General features: G+C 47.6%; 1 protein-coding gene across 1 annotated transcript in view; it reads right to left on the bottom strand.

The window, feature by feature from the left end:
• LOC144138435 (uncharacterized) overlaps positions 1 to 9,999 on the bottom strand; it is a 131,011-nt gene extending 121,012 nt beyond the window's left edge. The window contains exon 1 of the mRNA XM_077670711.1: positions 5,472 to 9,999. Coding sequence (XP_077526837.1) covers positions 9,154 to 9,729 — 576 coding nt within the window. The 5' untranslated portion in view covers positions 9,730 to 9,999 and the 3' untranslated portion in view covers positions 5,472 to 9,153. The remainder of the gene's footprint in view (positions 1 to 5,471) is intronic.
• Positions 10,000 to 18,318: the final 8,319 nt, after the last annotated feature.

Genomic DNA, 18,318 nt, shown 5'->3' with positions numbered 1-18,318 from the left:
TAGAACCATTAGGTTTCGCAGGAGGAAGTGCGGTATTTCGACACCCAACAACCGTCCGCCTACGCCCCTACAAAGCGACACAATGTCTGCCTTCGACACTAGCATGCCAGGTTTGGGCGAAAAAAGTTCCGGACAGCTTTCGCTACGTTTCTAATAGACAGCTTTCGCTACGTTACTACCAGTCCGATTGCTACCCTAAACCCACTTGAGTGCAAGGAAATGAAAATAAATTGTGATCCCTGAATTGAACCAACGATACATTCAACTCGAAGGCATTTTTTTCTCGGGCAACTCGTTTGCTGGCTTGTTTCCCATATTACACCGCGACTAAACTTTCTACTGACGTAACACAAACTTGGGATTGTTTATCCATGACTAAACGAAAACAGTGCAGAAGACGTGGACGCAAGGAGAAATGAGAAAGACGTGGTGCAGACAAAGAGGAATTCGACAGACCTGCCCCGCGTTTGCGTAATTTCTTCTTGTATCCACGCCTTTCACGCAGTCCTTGTACTGGCGCCACCTTTTACCAGCGGGCTGTAGGGACAACGTTGCAACTGGTTTATTCGATAGGCGAAGCTGTAACATTTCGATTCCAGCGGAGCTAAACATCCCAACGATAAGATGGCTGCACGCCCTGTGCAGAAAAGTTTAAAAGGGGAACTACCAGGCGTACAGATATTAAACTTCTCTCGGTGGTAGTTCAAGATGTCTGCGTTTCGTAGTCGGGTCCTTTGTCTTGGAATCTTTCCAACCCATTCCACTCAATGAAACTTGCCAGGACACCACTTTCTCTTGATTCCTTTCATCCCACAAAGGCTCGTGGAGCTGCTTGCGTAAGCCCGTTCCGGAAAGAAAAAGGTTTATAGCCCAAAGTGGGCGTGCGAAAACACGCACTGTTTGCCTAATGCTCTCACATGATTTCGCAAGTGACGTTCGCACCGCCAAGCCGATACTTGTACTTGAACCACCGAGGCCACTGGAATGTAGCCATCGCTATCTACTTCCACTATATCATTTTAGGCTGCTAATCGTTTTCGCATGCTATACGAGAGTCAAAATCTAAGACCAACATTTGACTGCATAGTCTTGAAGGGCAGGGGGATATATTTACTGTACTGTCGATGACCAATGGAAGAAGCTTGGCAACAGGTCGGGCACGGAGCTCCACAAGGCAATGTACTGGGTCCATTTCTTTTTAGCATTGTGTTTCTGAGCAAACTCTCACGTCGCGTTTTCTGCAGTACTACTCGCTTTGTGTCGGCGATACATGCGTATGAATTCTAAGCACAAGCGCCAAAGTCGTTCAGAGTGGCCGCAGCAAGGACTGTACGTGATCGGAGAACCTAACGGGGTATGCGTTACCGGAGCCTACAAAGATAGCTTGGCTCGTATTTTTAAAGGAAGCAATTTAAATTCTTCCGAGTTTAAGCTTCACCACACAGCATCGCATTTGTATTTCTGGAGAATTTATTTGTGAGCTTTGAACGAGAAATACGATTCGCATGACCACCGAAAGCGGCCTTTCTGGAACAAGAAATCAACGACGCAATCGATATTCTCCCGCGGACCTGCCGGTTGGAGATTGAATGCTGCATCTTCTATCGTGTCTAAGCACAGCACGATTTTGTGAGGGGTCTAGCAGCCTGTTCCACACACGTTTCTTAGTGAGATAATCTTATCCAAAAGCCTTCCCGTATGATGTTACTCAGATGAAGACTGGTCCTCCAGTCGAAACGTCAGTAAACCACTGTTTTTGTTTTTAATCGTGAGTCAACCATTTTCTCATATATATATATATATATATATATATATATATATATACAGATATATGTGGGTGCGGTCCCCACTCAGAACGCGTGTTTTTCTTCACTTTGTCTCTGCTTTCGACTGTATATACAGTCGAACACGGATATATCAAACTTCAAGGGGTTACTCTGAAGAAAGGAAGTCCTCTTCCTGAAACATCAGTAAACTTTTATTTTATTTGTAGTGTTTTTCTCGCGTGTCTTTGACTTTGCTTACCTTATATATATATATATATATATATATATATATATATATATCCAGACCTCTTCATTTTTTCCTGATCGGCACCCCTCACTTCTTTCACAACACTATTATACACCAGTTCTGCGGAACTTGTGCTCCGTACAGCCAGTGTCGGACTAACGAGAGCAGAAGTACAGCGATCTTGACAGCCGCGCCATGTGCGACGCTGTACCGGGGCCGCAACGATCGAGCTCGCAACAATAGCCACTTTCACCGGATCCCAGGAAGCTTACAACGCTCGCTACAACGTTACCCCGCGGACGCAGTACAATTTTCTTCAGCTTTCGCAATTATAGTCTGCATGCACGGCCCGTAATTGCATTATCTCAACAAGCGCAGAGAAAATTCCGTTAGGCCGCGGGGTGCTTTGTTTGCTGAATGTATAAACTTCTGTTTTTTTTTTTTTTTTTTCCTCACGCAGCGGGAGCAGCACTTCATTCTTCTCCGCTGTGTGCATGAGAATTGCCCGAGCAAAACTTTCCGGCGAAATGAGTACAGATTGCTGTTGTGTAGATTCAATGTTTAACGACCTAGGCAACCGTGAAATATGTTTAAGTACCCACTGCGTTTGTGTGTGTGCGCGCGTGTGCGTGCCCGCGCGTGTGTGTGTGTGAGAGAGAGAGAGAGAGAGAGAGAGAGAAAGAGAGAGTTGCAAGTTAAATGCGAGTACATTTCCCTGCCTAGTATTAAAAATGCACACTGCGCATGCGCAACGCGCTGCTTCGTTCTACGTTTCCTTTTGTTCATCGATTATGTTTCGCACATTTTTCTAGTCCCCGTGGCAGTCATTTACTTGCGCATCTTTTCTTTTTTTCGCGTTTTGTATTCCTTTGCGATTCTACAGCTGCCCTGGTGTAATTCATTTCGTCGCATTTAACAAAGGCCGACAAACTAACTGCTTTGAAACGTACAACTTTGTATTATAACTTGTCGCTAAGCGCCTCCTTTTTACTGTTTCGATCATATCCCTGTGCACAACAGTTCTTAATGTGGAAATCCTGTCTCTTTTCATGCTAAACGTTTACTGATGCTGTGTATTTCGCCCCACCACTTACGCCCTAGTACAACGTTTCCCCACAATGTTCTCCGAGTTCGAACCAGCCACGTACAGCCTTGGTGACAAATTCAGCGGGCTTGTCAATAAAAGACAAATTTGAAATCTCGATAAACCATCGTAACTGCTAAAACGTGGCGGGAATCTGGCAGAAATAATTATCACAGCCTTTTCGCAATATATGATTTTTTAATTCCGTTTTGTTAGGCCTCGGTGCTGGCTCTTTTTACTGAAGTGATAAGTTCAGTGCTCAGTAAAATTTTGAACGACGCTGTATAATTTAAACGCCTACAAAAAATCTGCCCTGACCGAACGTAATTCTTTATTCTAATTTCAAGCTTAAGTGCATTGTACATCGTTTTTGTGCTTATTCGCGAAGTTAATTCTTCATCTTCCTCAGCACCTCACTATCATTCATAATACTATACAATGTAAATGGCATCAATTGATCGTTATAGGCATTTATTAGCTGCATAGGTTGGCTGCTATTTTGTGACGTAGTGAACAAACATCACAAAATCATAACTAGCCTTTCACACATAATAAAGAAACCATGACGTGTCCCCACGCAGCGTGCAAGCAGGACCACAAACAGAACCACAGGCTCCGCTCAAACACAGCACCTAAAAGCACGGACAACCACCGGAAAAGGGGATTTAATTGTATCCATTTACAAGTATGGATTTACTTGTATTGACTTGGCACATGAAATAATGAGCCATCTTCTTGTGGCTACACGCATGTTTCCTCTTCTGATGATTACGTTTTAACGCGGGTTACTGCAACGAGGGTTACTGCAAACTAGGGTTACTGCTCACCCGCAACGTCATTATAAAGTTAGTACATAGAGTCTTTCCTTGGGCACAGGTTTAAAAGCTAGAGTCGTGCACACCATTTTAGGAGATTGTTCCTTTCTTGAACAATGATAACATCCTGGTATGTTCGGACAGCTACACTGCTCAGTAGAGCTCATTACTTGGGTCATATTACCGACTAGCACAGTTCATTGATACAATGGCTGCCCCTATGACTAAGAAGGTGAAAAGGTCTATAGTTGGCGTAACAATAAGTATGGCGGCAGCTCCACCGCACCGTGCGTTGCTTTTGGCATTTTTTATTTCTATTGTTTTTTTTTTGCCGTCCGAAGTGCCTGTAGATGTATGCCATGTTTGTAAACAAAAAGAAAGACTGTACTGCTTCCGAAAAGAGTGTACAGTTGTTGAGGCACCGATAAAGAGAAGTCATTCGTTGTCAAGCTGCACATCATAGCATCGGTATTATGTCACTTTTGTTTCGTAGTGCTTTGTTTTTGTTACAACATTTGTGTTTAACATTCTATGCTGTTTGGTATTTCCTACGGTCACCAACGCCGCTACCGACGCCAGCGCCACCAAGTTTTTGTGCCGTACCGCTGCGAAGCAGGTCTACAGCGACGTACGCCGACGAGACGCAAATTTGACTTGTGCTTAAGAAGTGCCAAACGCTGTTAATCTAACCTAATCGGCCTAAGGAGATAAATTGTATTAGGCACACGGGGAATAATTTAGAAAAAGCGTAGAATAAGGTGTCCTTAGTTTTTATGACAGCTCTAATGCAGCATTTTAATCACGATGCCAGTGTTAGTTCTTTTTTCGTTGTAGCTATAAAAAGGCCTGATTTGCATGTTCCATAGATTGCGATTTTAAAGAACATTATTTATAGATCATACGCATGCTTTGGCCTGGATGTAGACCAACCAATGCCAAAACATTACGTTTAGTTCCTTGTCAAACTTTTAGCCTAATGTATGCACCGGGTTACATTTTGGCGCGCGTACCAACCATGGTCGGTCGCGATAAGGTGAATGTTTAGTATCGTCTGCATTCTTGAGTTTTACAAACCATACTCGGGTGCAACTTAAGAACGGCGACGGAAGTTGCCCCCGCGCCTCATTACCAGGGCGAGCTATTCCTCCGCCCGACGGCAAAGAGTGCGTTACAGCGAGCATCTTGAAGGTGGCCTTGGCTGTTCCCGGAATTTTACGGGCTTAATCTGAGTAAAAACTACTGCAGCGACGACAAACTGCATGAGGAAAAACAGTTTCCGTTCAAAAACGCGTGCTCGTTGACATCCGGGCCCCTCACTACGGCGGAGTGATACACTAAATGAACTATTTGACGCTTCAAAACCTTGCAATTGATTGCCAACTAGCTCGAACCCACACGCTGTTGAGCTATTGCCGTTCTTAACTTGCACCCGAGTTACAAAGACACCGCTAATCCCGAAAAAAAAACTCAGTAACAAAATGTATTGCAAATATCAGCGCCCTCCGGCATTCATTGGTCAATGTCGCGCGCTGCAGCTAGAGTAGCGAAAAGGGGCTCACCTGAACGCAATGCGACACCTTGCGCCGGTCCGGCCTGCCGGCTGGGTTGGACCTCGGCGGGGTTGTCGACACGGGAGCGGCACCGCCATCAATAATCCTCCGCGAGACACACAGCAGCCGACCGAAGCATAATCCCAGGCACCGCGCACCACGGCACACGAGAAGAGCAGTGACAACGAGAATATATCAAACGCGCTGCACCCGTCTATGCGGGAGTCCGTGTTATAAGCGGTTGCCCGGACACTGGACGGCGGATCGCGATCACGTGCGGTTGGTTACCTAGCCCAACCGCAAGGAAGAAAAAAGGAAGATCGCATGAGTGGCTAAAGCGAGGCTTAACGAGGGTTCTTCCTGGCCCGGACGTGCTGGCTTCGGAGGCTTACACTTCGAAGTGGCGAGTATGCCGGGTGGCTTTGTGGCTACACTTTTAAACGAAGGGAAGACACAATTTGAAAGGAGTGGAGGTGGTGGTGGTGGCGATGAAACGACGTAAAAAGAATGACGCAAAAAACATGGTGTAAGCCTAAAGCTGCTGTTGCTTTTTCCATAGAGTGCGAAGCTAAGGAATGAGGCTTATACAACTGTCACACGGGCACTTTTCAATCGCGGTCGAGTCGATCCGGATCGAGCTAAATCCGGATCGGGCTTCTGCTACACGCCGGTTTCAATCGCTGTCGAGCCTGATACCGCTCGAACTCAATCCTGTTTCCCCAAGCGCGATTGAGGTTTCCAAGCGTGATCGGACGAAAGCGACGATACTGTCGTCGCCGCTGAGTGATGTCATAGAAGGTGACAGCTTCAACCAACGCCACAAATTGTATCAAATAACTTGGCTCAAATAAGCGTGCGATAACATAAGCGTGCGGAAGTTGCCAAATACATTTTGGCGCCATCTGGCGCACGTGAGTGCAACCGGTGGAACTTCTCAATCGGGATTGAAACGTGCCGTGTAGCAGCGACGGTGCTTCGAGCGCGCTCAAAAAGTCAATCGCGCTTTGTTCTAATCCGGAATGAAAGTGCCCGTGTGACAGGGGTATTAGCTCCTTATCAGATTGCAAGCAAGGCGTACAACGCACCATGACTTCTTCATGGTTTACGACATTATTACCTCAAATTTTAATTGGATCTCATTATTCGGGAGGCCCAGTAATTGTTTGATTACGTCAGTGTCGTAGGGCGATTATATTAGAAATGGGAATACTTAGAGCTTCAGGCAGGCTAAACTAGGTTGCTCTCGTGAATATGCGGATAAAGCGTATAAATAAGATGCAATGTGCCGTATTGAACAGTTCTAAAGTGAGCATATAAATATGGTCTAGAAGTCACAAACAGCGAGAATTCTTTCCAAGTGAATCAAACCTATAGCTGACCTATAGCTACATGACCTATCGCATGACCTATAGCTACAACACTAAAGTGATGATTGATTGATTGATTGATTGATTGTGGGGTTTAACGCGCCGACGCAACGCAGGCGATGAGGCGCGCCGTAGTGGAGGGCTCCGGATTAATTTGACCACCTGGGGATCTTTATCGTGCGCCGAAATCTCGTACACACGGGCGTTTTTGCTTTTCGCCTCCATCAGAAAAGCGGCCGCCGCCAACACTAAAGTGCGCTAATAGCCCCTCCTACATACCAGGCCAAAGTCTGAGTGTCCGTGAACCATAATTCAGGATTTTGCGTGTTCTGACTAACATTTAAGTACACCTTCCACTCGTTCACGACCGCACTCACGCGCTGAAACCGAATTTCGTGTTTGTCGCCGATCATTTCACACAACATTTCTCTACTCTTATCCCATCCAGCGATAAGCAGGCTCTCCATAAAGCGTGAACACTGCAAAGATATTACATCATCATAACATTTGGAAACGGAAACATCATCGCCCAACCGTCTGGCGACCAACCCGAAATATGTACTACACTCTAAAGGAACGAGCAGGAATTGCTGGCTGGCCAGGCCAAAGGGAACGCTCTTGCGACATAAAAGCCGCGGCGAAAGGATTCTTTCGCTAAATCTGATTTGCAGAATTGCCTTTTCTGTGTGTTTTCTTTGTCTATCCTCTGAGGTCAAAAATTGAAAGCGCGGAATCCGGAGGAAAGACGCGGTGAAATATACGCGTGCCAGCGTCGAAAAGCATCCGTTGCTTCCTTTCTAAATGATTGTAGCCTTGTGTGACCGGTCTCTCTTTCGTGCAAGTAGATAAGATTTTTCTCGTTTTTTAGCAGTGGGGCACTCCGCCGAATGCAATGGAAACGTCTGGAACCGAGCTTCAGGGATGCAACGGCTAAAAGAAGTTCCATAAACGTCTAATGGATAAATGCATGCATGGCAAGGCGCCGGTTGGTTTTCCCAGAAACATTCCTTGTTCAAAATGCAATGACTGGGACGCGAGGACCGAACGATGAACTGGTAGTCCTTTCGGCGAAGTGATTTGCAAAATCATCGGACCAAGGTTGGCAATCACGTAGATGGGGTTTAAAAAAAATTCGGCGGTGAAAAAAAGAACTGAAAATGCAAACATTGGTGTCGTGGGATGAAGCAATTAGTACTCTTCCGGAATTAAAGCGACATCCTTTTTTGAGAACAATTTTGCATTTTTGAGGAAAGGGGGCGGCGGAAACTATGCAAATAAACAAATCATACAAAAATACAAATTTTAAAAATAACGACAGCAAAAGTGTAAATTAATTACAAGATATTTGTTAAGTAGTCTAACATTGCCTTGAGGTAGGATGCGCGGAAAAAACTTCTGGATATTCATCACGTATTGGCCTGCTTATTCCGCCTTCATGATTACCCTTAGTCCTCGTGACTAACGTTACAAAGCGTTTAAGATCTCGTCCATAATACGATTCGGCCATCAAACGTCACACCTGCCGTTTCTACATTGGCCACACCCAAACCACGGGAGGTTAAAAATCGCTAGTTGCCCTGCCGCGTCATTTAGTCCTCAAAAATGCACATTTATTTTAATTCCGACGACGATGTTTCCAACTGCTTCGCGACACGCTTGAGCTAACTAAAGCAAGGCGTGCGCGAATTGTGACTCATAGTTTTCAAGGACTGCTCCCAGCATCCCCGACGCTCGCTCCGACAGTCGCTCTGCGAAGAGTTGACGCAGCCGCGCGGCGCCGCCAGATTTGTCATTGATGGCGGGGAAGAGGCTTGAGCAGATGGGACCTCACTGTGGGATTCCGCGCTACGTGGCAGAGAAAGTCGATGAGAGCCAGTTAAATGCACAAGCTGGATAGCACCACGAAAAGGAACGCACCAACAGGTGGTCGTGTACAGAACCGCTTGTACACGCTCGTGTACAGAATCGCGTACAGAATCTTAGGTAGCAGAACCGCTTAGTACCGCAATTTTTGCAACCAGTTACTAACCTCGATGCGTACTAAATAAACACGCTTTTAGCGCACCGTCTTTCGTCAACACGGCAAAGAAATTCATGAGGCACAGCACGGACAGCGCAAACCTGGTCCTATCGAGTTGACCATTGGGTTATTAGAGATGTAGCGAGCGGAAAGTTAACCGTGTTTTACGGATGTAACGTCTTGACAATATCCAATGCGTTGGTCTGTTCTGCAATTCCCGCGTGCAACGGGTACAGCCCAACACCGGGAGAAAAGTATGATGGCGGCGGGGCATCAGAGATCGAATGTGCTCAGAGAAAAGGATTCATGCCTGCCTCGCGTACCCAACCAACGAACATGTAGGCTTTGACGAAAGATGGGACATTACTGCCGCAAACATGTAAGAGCGCACTGAATGACATATCGTGCCGCGACCACCACCACCACCACCACCAGCAGCACCACCTGTTAGGGCACGTCCGCTGTGCACCTCCAGGAAGGCTCCCATTGATCGTCGAGCCCCGGGGCGCGGGTTGGTCGGTTCACCGCACGAAGCCAGCACGTCCGAGTCCCGGTGGGTGGGGGGAAGGGAAGGCGGAACACTGGGTGGATCGACGTGGCTCAGCAGACAAGGATATGGGTTGGCCACCAAGCGCAGACACCATGACCGGGGTGCCCTGTCCTGGCGGAAGTAGTACAGGGCCACGGGTACAAATCCCGGGTAGGGCAGGTCCACGCCGGACGATATCACGGCGGCGCCGGCTTCGTCTTCTTCCTCCGTCGACGAAGACGCCGTGGACGCCGTGGACGAGCGCGTCTCCGACGACGAACCCGGCGAAGGAACGCGCGGCGGGACGACGTCATGGTGCAGCTCAGCGGCGGCGGTCTCATCGGCGCGCATCACGCAGGCCTCCCGAGCTGCTTCCAGCTGAGCCGACGGCCATCACACCACATCCGACGACGCCGCCGCGCCCGGCGGCGCCCCCCGTTCGCAGCGACCCCCCAGACCCCAGCGGGCCGCCCCCCCGAAACTTTGTCCCGCCGCCGTGAACCACTGTTTGCCGCTACGAGTGCCGGCTGCTTGCTGCTTCGGCGGCGAGGAGCCTTCGCCTGCGGGAGTCCCAGCATCGACTGGGAACCCGCGGCCGGCCTAGTTCGCGCGGCGACCGCTCGGGGCCCGCGGCGCTCGCGGCGCCAGACCGCGGCGAACATCTTGCGGAGCGCTCTGTCCCTAGGCGCGTCCCTAGCTTCGCTACACCGCCGCTGCCAGCCGCGTTCAGAGCGTCTTCGAGGGGCGGGCTTTTGCACCTTTGAATTCCAGCGTAGACAATGGTGTGCTGCGCCGAGAAAGCGGATTCTCGGGCGCAGATGCGCGTGTGTGTACTTAGCGCACATAAATGAGCTAACTTTTCTTCTTAAAGCTGTCAGCTTCTCAGAAATCGAATGCCTACAGGATTTCTGCTTTTTTGTCTAAAGACCTATGAAAAAAGGCAAGCTGACATTTTTCCTGTAGTGGCATTGACACGCGATGGTCTCAGCTTCATGCTCAAAATGCCGCATATGCTTCTAAAAGAACTGTTAGAAACTTAACAATAGTAGAAATACGTTAATTGCTGCAAATGTCAATATGTTTTGGCTCTACAAATACAAAACGCTCATTTTCTAGGCTAGGTCTTTTAACGCTAGATCTTCTATCCTATGCGCGACATGCGCGGCTATACTTTTGCTGTTTCTTGAGAACTCGAATAGTTTGTGCGCTTCACTAGCTCCTGAACTTATGCATATCACTGTAGGTCAGGCGAGGCTGCACATACTAAACTGATAATACATCGCCATTGAAGTGGCGCATGATATACATTTATTAGGAAAATAAAATCTGCAAAAACCGAAAGCACAGTAAGACGACGGAGGATCTGGGCGTCACATTGTTTAAAATGCATACCAAAACTTGCAAGGCAGAAAAACAGTGCAGAGAAACACTACTACTCTGTATTTTTCAATAAAAAAAGGTACAGAATAACTTAAAGCTTCTATAATACGTCTACTTAATTTAACTACAGAAATTAAATACAGAATAGGTTCCTTCGAAAGACGGATATGACTGGATGACGCACACACCAATTTTAACATATATTTTAAAAATTAAGCTGCATAGTAAGGAAAACACTAGAAGGAGATTAGAGAGAGACGACAAAAACGCACGAAACAAACCAATTTTCCTCTACTTCCCCTGGTTGTCGCGTGATCGAGACTAATTTGTATAACTGGCGGCCTCCGGCACAATATACCGCTTACAAACATGATTGCACAATTGTAATGGCGCTTCTGGTTACGTTTAATTAAGCTGTTTGAATGCTAGCGGGCAATTAAAGTACCGATTGGTCTGTTTCGGTACTTTGCAAATTAAGTCACCGCAGGCGATGTGTCGCGGAAAATGTTAAACTTTGTCAATGCCTGTTGTATATATATATTTTTTTTCAAAATTGGGGACGGAATAGAGTGTAGCCATTCGTCGTCGCCTTTTTCTTCTTCTTACTTATGACTAGAGACCGGAACTTTAGGGGTAAAAAAAATCAAAGTTTTAGGCGCCTATAATAGGCACTGAAAAGTACCATGTAGGTAAATATAGGTACCAAATACTATCGTCGAGACACCTGTAGGCTCAATTAGAATTTACTTCAGCAGCTTATTTTACGGCAAATTTTTGACTTGCAGTAAAAACGGGCAACAAGTTCTGTCGTGGGGGAAAGTTATTTTATTTTCGTCGGGAAAATAAGCCACACAGGAGTTGCTATTTCAACAAATTTAGGTGAAATGCGGGGGAATTCGACAACACAAGAAAGCATTAAAAGCCACGAGGAACCAGACCCATCTCAATGATTTACTGCTTGATGTTTTCTCCTTTCAGTCGATAATTCGGTGCGAAAAAACAGCGCTCGATGTCCAGTGAAGTTGGGGGAGCGTGCTTGTATTTCGAGAGGCTCCTTGACCTGATTCCATTTAGAATTTCGGGATGGTTGCTGCTCAGAACCTTCGGCAGGTCTGTTAGCACAGGGAATCAAGAAATTTTATGTCAGACAGAATGCCAGGGCGTCAGACAGGAATAACTATCAGTAATCAGTTCTTCCCTAATGGCGGCGTACCTGTTCCACACCTTGGAACTAAGATCAGCATTCCGAGTCAGAGTGGCGCCCAAGCTCCTAGCTGCGGAAGTGCTTTCCGCTAAGAGTGAAATTAGCACACAAATGTGCCAAGTCACGTTAAATGGCAGCGTGGTGTACATAAGTTGGGCTGCGGCGTTTTTGTCGACTGCAAAGCTGTTAATAACACCGGCGAGTGTTTTTGTATAGTAGTTTTCCTCCCGTATCCGAATTTTTTAAGGGAGTAACAACGGGCTGTGGTGAAAAGGGGGGCACAATCGGTAACTGCTGCTTCAAGGCACAACTGCGGCTCGAAGAAATATCCTAACTGCAGGTATTATTCGTTGACAGGGCAGAATGACCTCTTCAGCTCTTTACAACACCGCTAAATCCCATGGATAGTGCAGGAAAGTGCCATAGTTCCGTACAAATTATGGGGATATTCTGTTCTGTAGAGATAGATGACTAGCAAAGCTTGCGGGAAAAGCACCATTCAGCAACTATGCACTATATACCAATTAGCAATATTAGACAGCACGGAACATTATTTGCAACCAATTCCCTTATTGCTAGGTTTCCGAATGCCCTTAAAGGTCCCCCAGCACAGCAAATCACGGCTGTCACGACTAGAGTACTCGAAGAGGGCCGAGATGCTCGTTCCTATAAGCTCCGTTTCTCGTTGCTTCTTCGTCCTGCAGGAGTTGCATCTGGCCGTCCGGTGGTGTACTCGTGATCGGCGGATGACTCAGCACGTGTCTGTGGAGTCACCGTGTGTGACAATAGTTTTTGCCGTAGGTACGCGGACACAGTGCGTATGAAGAACATAGAACAAAACAGCTGGTGTGGACAGGGGGGACGTCGGTGAGGTTGGCTGCGGTGTCACGGCGTATACGGGCCTCTGGGGGCTCGGCCGATGTGGCGAGGTCAAGGTGGCGGCGGCTCGAGGGCGGTTTGCGTTACTCGGAGTGTTTAGCACGGCACGAGGTGCGAAAAACACCCAGTCGCACGCTTCTTAAGTGAGAACAGTCTTTGCAGACCATCTACTCGAAAAACCAAGAAAGGCATATGTAACGCAAAAAAAGGCAATTTTAAGCGCTGAAAAGCCCATATAGGCCCATATAGTCAAAATAGGCACTTATCGGCACAATAAACTATCGCTTAAAATGATCCCTTTCCCTTAGTTCATGCTTATATGTTAACAGGCTTGATACGGACTAAAGGAAAAAAGTAGGCATTGTGCCTAAAGTTTCGGTGTCTACTTATCACTATGGCATGAAGGTTTTAAAGCGAAGCTTTTAACCTCTGACTGATAGTATTCGTACGCGAAAAGGCACTGCAGAAAGGCCAACGTAATGATGATCGTAGGTGAACTGTAGAAAAATTAAAACGATTCCCTGCGACGCTTGGCGATAGCTTCGTTAGACCCCTTCGCTGCAGGTTGATGTACGACAGAGGGAGGAGCGACGCACGCTTGAGACGGCGCGACGCATTAGACCTGACATCATGTTCTCAGGTGAACGTCGACAGCCGTTACACACAGCTTGACCTCAGATAAGAATGACGTTGGCATGCAGAGCCGCAAGACGTTAGGCCGCAGGACGTTGCTTAACGTGGTATTTTGTGGTTTAACACCTTGAACCGGCACCCACTCGAAAAAGTAGTCACTGTGTGCCAAGCAGCAGGTAGCGACTCACGCTGTAGACCCTAAACCCAAACGTTGGGCCTACGAAGTCCATACCTGAGAGTTACTGCCGCTATTCTAGATAAGTGCTGCATACCTTCACAGTAGAACGTATGCACATTTTGGGATTCGTCAGCGACGGAATCCAGATTCGCGTTAAACCATAGTCGTCGTATAGACGGAGAGAGAGAGAGAGAGAGAGAGAGAGAGAGAGAGAGAGAGAGAGAGAGAGAGAGAGAGAGAGAGAGAGAGAGAGAGAGAGAGAGAGAGAGAGAGAGGAAAGATATAAAAATCTGGTTCGCTGATGGTGACTTATCCTTTCGTGCCGGGTTGGGGGTTGTATTCTTCAGGGGTTCTTCTGCTCCATGGGCTGGAGCCATTTTTCGTGCCTCGGGTCTTGGGGATGAGCTCCACTAGGGATAGTTGAGAGGGTAAACTAGGACTTAAGACTGCAGTCTCCCACTGTTGTGAGTCTTTAATAAAGTTGCCGGGATGTATCAGAGGGCATTATGTGTGTGATCGTGTGCCAGCCTCCGCAGGCATGCCACGTGGGGCTGTATACGTATGGATATACCTTACTGTAAAGCGCTGGCTTGGGTAGGGTTTTGGTCCTGATCTGTCTAAGGGCGCTTGCTTGCAATGTGTCGCGTTAGCAAGTGGTGTGGGTGGGGAAAAGTGCGTCTGGTGTTTATGTAGTGTTCCAGTATTGCCCCCTATTCGTGTATTGGTTCGGGTACCCGCGTTTCATCCGGGATGCAGGTCTAGTGTGCCAGTTGGCAGACCTGCTAGTGGGTGAGCTCGTTCCATTCGAGTTCAGAGTGCGCAGGCATTCAGATGAGTTTGATGGTAGCTCTTGTTTCTTGTGATCGACTTTTCGAGGATTGTGTTGGGCCTCTTGTGCAGTTTCTGATGGCCGCTTGTGAGTCGGACACGATTGTCGCTTCTGTTCCGCTGTTGGTGAGGTGGGCTAGGGGCAGGGAGATGGCTGTTTCTTCTACCGCTACCATGGAGTCGGTTCGTAAGCTGCAGGAAACTTGGGAGTCCCCCGGGAAGTTGATTGCCGTGGCGCAGTGCATTCGTTCGTCAATGTCGATAAGAGACGCGTCTGCTTACGATACGTGCAGGTCGTTTTTCAGCTGTTTTAAGATGTTTCGTTATGGCTTTCCTTCTGTCCGCGTCCTTTATTGCGTGCATGGGGGCAGGTCCATCTCCTCTCGTCACTCTTGGTGGCAGGTCATGCCCATCCGCTCGAGGAGGCGCCTGCCTGCGTTGCTCTTAGACAGTCTGCAGAGCTGTGCCATCCTGTGGGCCTCTATGAGTTGGTCTATCGTGTTACGTACTCCCATTTCCATGAGGCGGTGCGTGTGTGTATGTGTGTGTGTGGGGGGGGGGTAGTTCTAGAACCCCAGGGCTTCACTGTAAACCCTCCTGATGAGGGCAGTTCAGTTTGTCCTCGAGTTTTCCGAGTGGTAGAAAGGGTGTTGGGTTTACTATCGGGGTGATTACGAAAGCTTGGATTAGGCGTATCATGTTCTGTTCAGACAGTTCCCGCTGTCCATTCGCTATCCTTGATATCATGCGCCCTATTTGGAACGCGTGTTTCTCCAGCTGTTGCAGCGTTCGGGTGTTGAGGACGTTGGCTTGCACGTGCCGACCCGGTATCCGGATAGTGTCCACCCCGGTTTGGGTGTGCCCGACAATGATGCCAGTTGTATGGATTGGTTTTCCGGAATCTTTCGTTTCCCGGTGTAGATCAGTAGGAGTTCTAATTTCTGTGGAGAGCACGCGAGGCTGATGCTTCCTGCGTGTCTCCGCGATTTCGATCGCCTTCTGGAGGGCTTCTTGGATATCCCCGTCGTTGCCTCCCGTATTTCAGTTCGCGGTGTCGCCTGCGTAGAGGCTGTGGCGCATGCCGGGGATCTGTTCAAGTTGGGAGGGTAATTCTCCCGTTGCCACGTTAAGAAAGGCGACATGATGGAACCTTTGGGGGCTTCTCTGCCTACCAGCTTACGGGGTCTGGCTTGAGGTCTCCGATGCATAGTTGCGTCATTCTGTTAGTGAGGAAGATCCTGACGTAGGCGAACGCTCTGCCACCCACTTCCATCCTTGAGAGTCCTTCTAGGATGGCGGAGTGTTCCACCTTGTCGAAGGCCCTGGTGAGATCCAGTCCCAGTATTGTTCTTGTGTTCTAGAAGTGTGCCCCTCTTTTTTTATGACGTCGTGTTGTAGCTAGAGGAGAACTTTCTTCGGAAGCCGAACATGGTGTCTGGGAAGAGGTGGTGGTCTTCTTCCACGTTGTTTTGCAGTCGGTTCAGGACCATGAGTTCGAATAGTTTTCCTAGACAGGACGTTAGGGATATCGGTCTGAGGTTTTCGAGTTTCAGAGGCATGCCGGGTTTGGGAATGAGGGTCGTGCCGGAAGTTTTCCAGTTTTGGAGCAACTTTCCGTCCCTCCAGCATCTATTGCGGAAAGCTCCTAAGGTTGCGAATCAATCATTGTGTTCGTTATTCTATCCGGTCGGGGGGCTGACCAGGCTCGGACTTGTCCCATTACTTGCCTGGTTTCTGCCTCCCGTAATGGTATGTCCAGGGAGGCGTTGGTTGCACCAGCATAGGGGATGTCCTGGCTGGGCGTTGACGCCTGTTCGTATTTGCTTTGTAAGGCGTCCATCAGGTCTGTTTGGGTACCTTCTGCAGCTTTGAGAGTTCTTGTCTTTGATGTGTTCTGGTTTTGGTGTCGTCAAGTAGGCTTCGTAGAATGTTCCACGTTCTTGTGGTGCTTATTGACCTGTTCATTTGGTTCAGGTCTTGTGCCACTGGTGTTTCGTGAGCCTGTTTGCGTGATTTTGTATTTCACGTTGCACTTGTATGGGTGCGTGATGTTTTCCTCATATGGGAGGTGCCAACCAGGCTGACCAAATCTGGTTCTTTTGTACCCGGTATTTTTATTCGACCTTATGTCTTATCTTTTCTTGCCGCATGGCAAAAATGCGAATTAAAAAAAAATCTGGTTCTGGTGAGGGTGTGCTGTTTCGCCCCCATATGGCGTTACTGGTACGATTCTACCTGTCTAGTCGTAGCCTCATTTTCAAACCTTTGTTTCCTTCAAATAAAAAAGACTGTCTGTTGGGTGAACGGAACCTTTTAAGCAAAAAAAGCGCATTTCTATCCGTTCGAACAACACAGCTACAGTTAACGCTAGAAAAAAGTTATGTCTTTTGTAAAAGGGAGCTGCACCGTTTAATCCATTCCCCATTAACCCGAAAAGCGCACTCATTACCGCTCCAAGCGAGAAACGGGGGCGCTTAACCACAGCGGTTTTTAATTAGATTCGGAAGACAAATAGGTGCGTAAATTAATGAAATTGCTAAAGCCGTCTGCTGTTGCCGTGGTTCCGTAGCAACATATGGGACCTTGTGCAGCTTTCTAATTGGAAACGGGCTTAAAAAACCGTTACGCTTGAATTCAAAGGAACCAAACCAAATCAGGCAGCATGGCTTAACGTGTACCAAAACTGCTTTGGAAATTCGGTCTAGGGGCCACTGAATTTTCTTTCTGACCTTCCGTAGAGCATTCCATTTTTTCTGCTGTCACTGGCAGTCGCGTTACTCCTTTCCACATGTGAAACGGTAATCGTGTGGGATTACTCAGACGAGTACGTCCTCAGCCACTTTCCTCGGACACAACTAAATGAGTCAAAGCCCTTTTTCAAAAGAAAAAAATGGTGAATGATCCAGCGTGGCCCTTCGGGGAGCGCTCTTCTTCCGCTCGCCCGCTCGCATTACAAGATCGCACCTGGAGCAGATCGGTGGCGTCATCCAGCGGTAGCCAAGCAAGCGCTACGTACATTCGGCCATCCTGCATTACCGACCGTTGCAACGTTAAAAATCCAAAGTTCCAAAGTCCACTTCAACTCAGCCAAAGCCCAAAGTCAATGCCTAACCCCGCACCACTAAAGTCCAAAACCAAAATTCCAACCTTGCTTAGAAAATCTATTTCATTATCATCATTATCGTCACCCCTAACCGTGTGGACTGCCAAACTATACTTGCGTATTAAGAGAAGTCCGTTAGATGAGCGAAGACGCCCCATTGTTATGTTATGTGGTATATTGTCACGTAGCCAAGGACGACGCAGATTTCTTCAAGGAAAAAAAATGTTTATTGGAGCGAACTCGCGCTCCCCTGAGAACTCAAGGAGTAAACAAGCGGTAAAGGAGCAGTCAACAAAGTGACGCTGTCATGCTCGTGTCGGCGAATCGAGGGCCCCGCATTCGCCCTGCGAGAATTTATCTTTCCGCAAGCTTTTGAAGTTTCCCGAATACGTGTGAGTGTCAGCAGCAGAGATGGAAATGTAAATTTATGACTCATTCAATCAGATATATATATATATATATATATATATATATATATATATATATATATATATATATATATTTTTTCTCTCTCTCTCTCTCTCTCTCTCTCTCTCTCTCTCTCTCTCTCTCTCTTCCACAATTGCACCATCGGCTCACACAGATGCTGCTCGGCGCGAACAGATATCTGGTTTCGAACGCGCAGTGAAGTGCCTCTGGCGTTGGCAACAGGCAACCGGGAAAACTGACCTTGAGAGAGAGAGAGAAAGAGGGAGAGAGAGAGAGAGAGGGCGCTTTATTGAAAAAAATTGGCCG

This window comes from Haemaphysalis longicornis, unplaced genomic scaffold, assembly GCF_048455015.1.
Source record: "Haemaphysalis longicornis isolate Haplotype H1 unplaced genomic scaffold, Haemaphysalis longicornis Haplotype H1 scaffold_5, whole genome shotgun sequence".
Classification (NCBI taxonomy): domain Eukaryota; kingdom Metazoa; phylum Arthropoda; class Arachnida; order Ixodida; family Ixodidae; genus Haemaphysalis; species Haemaphysalis longicornis.
This window is presented reverse-complemented; position numbering and strand designations above follow the sequence as displayed.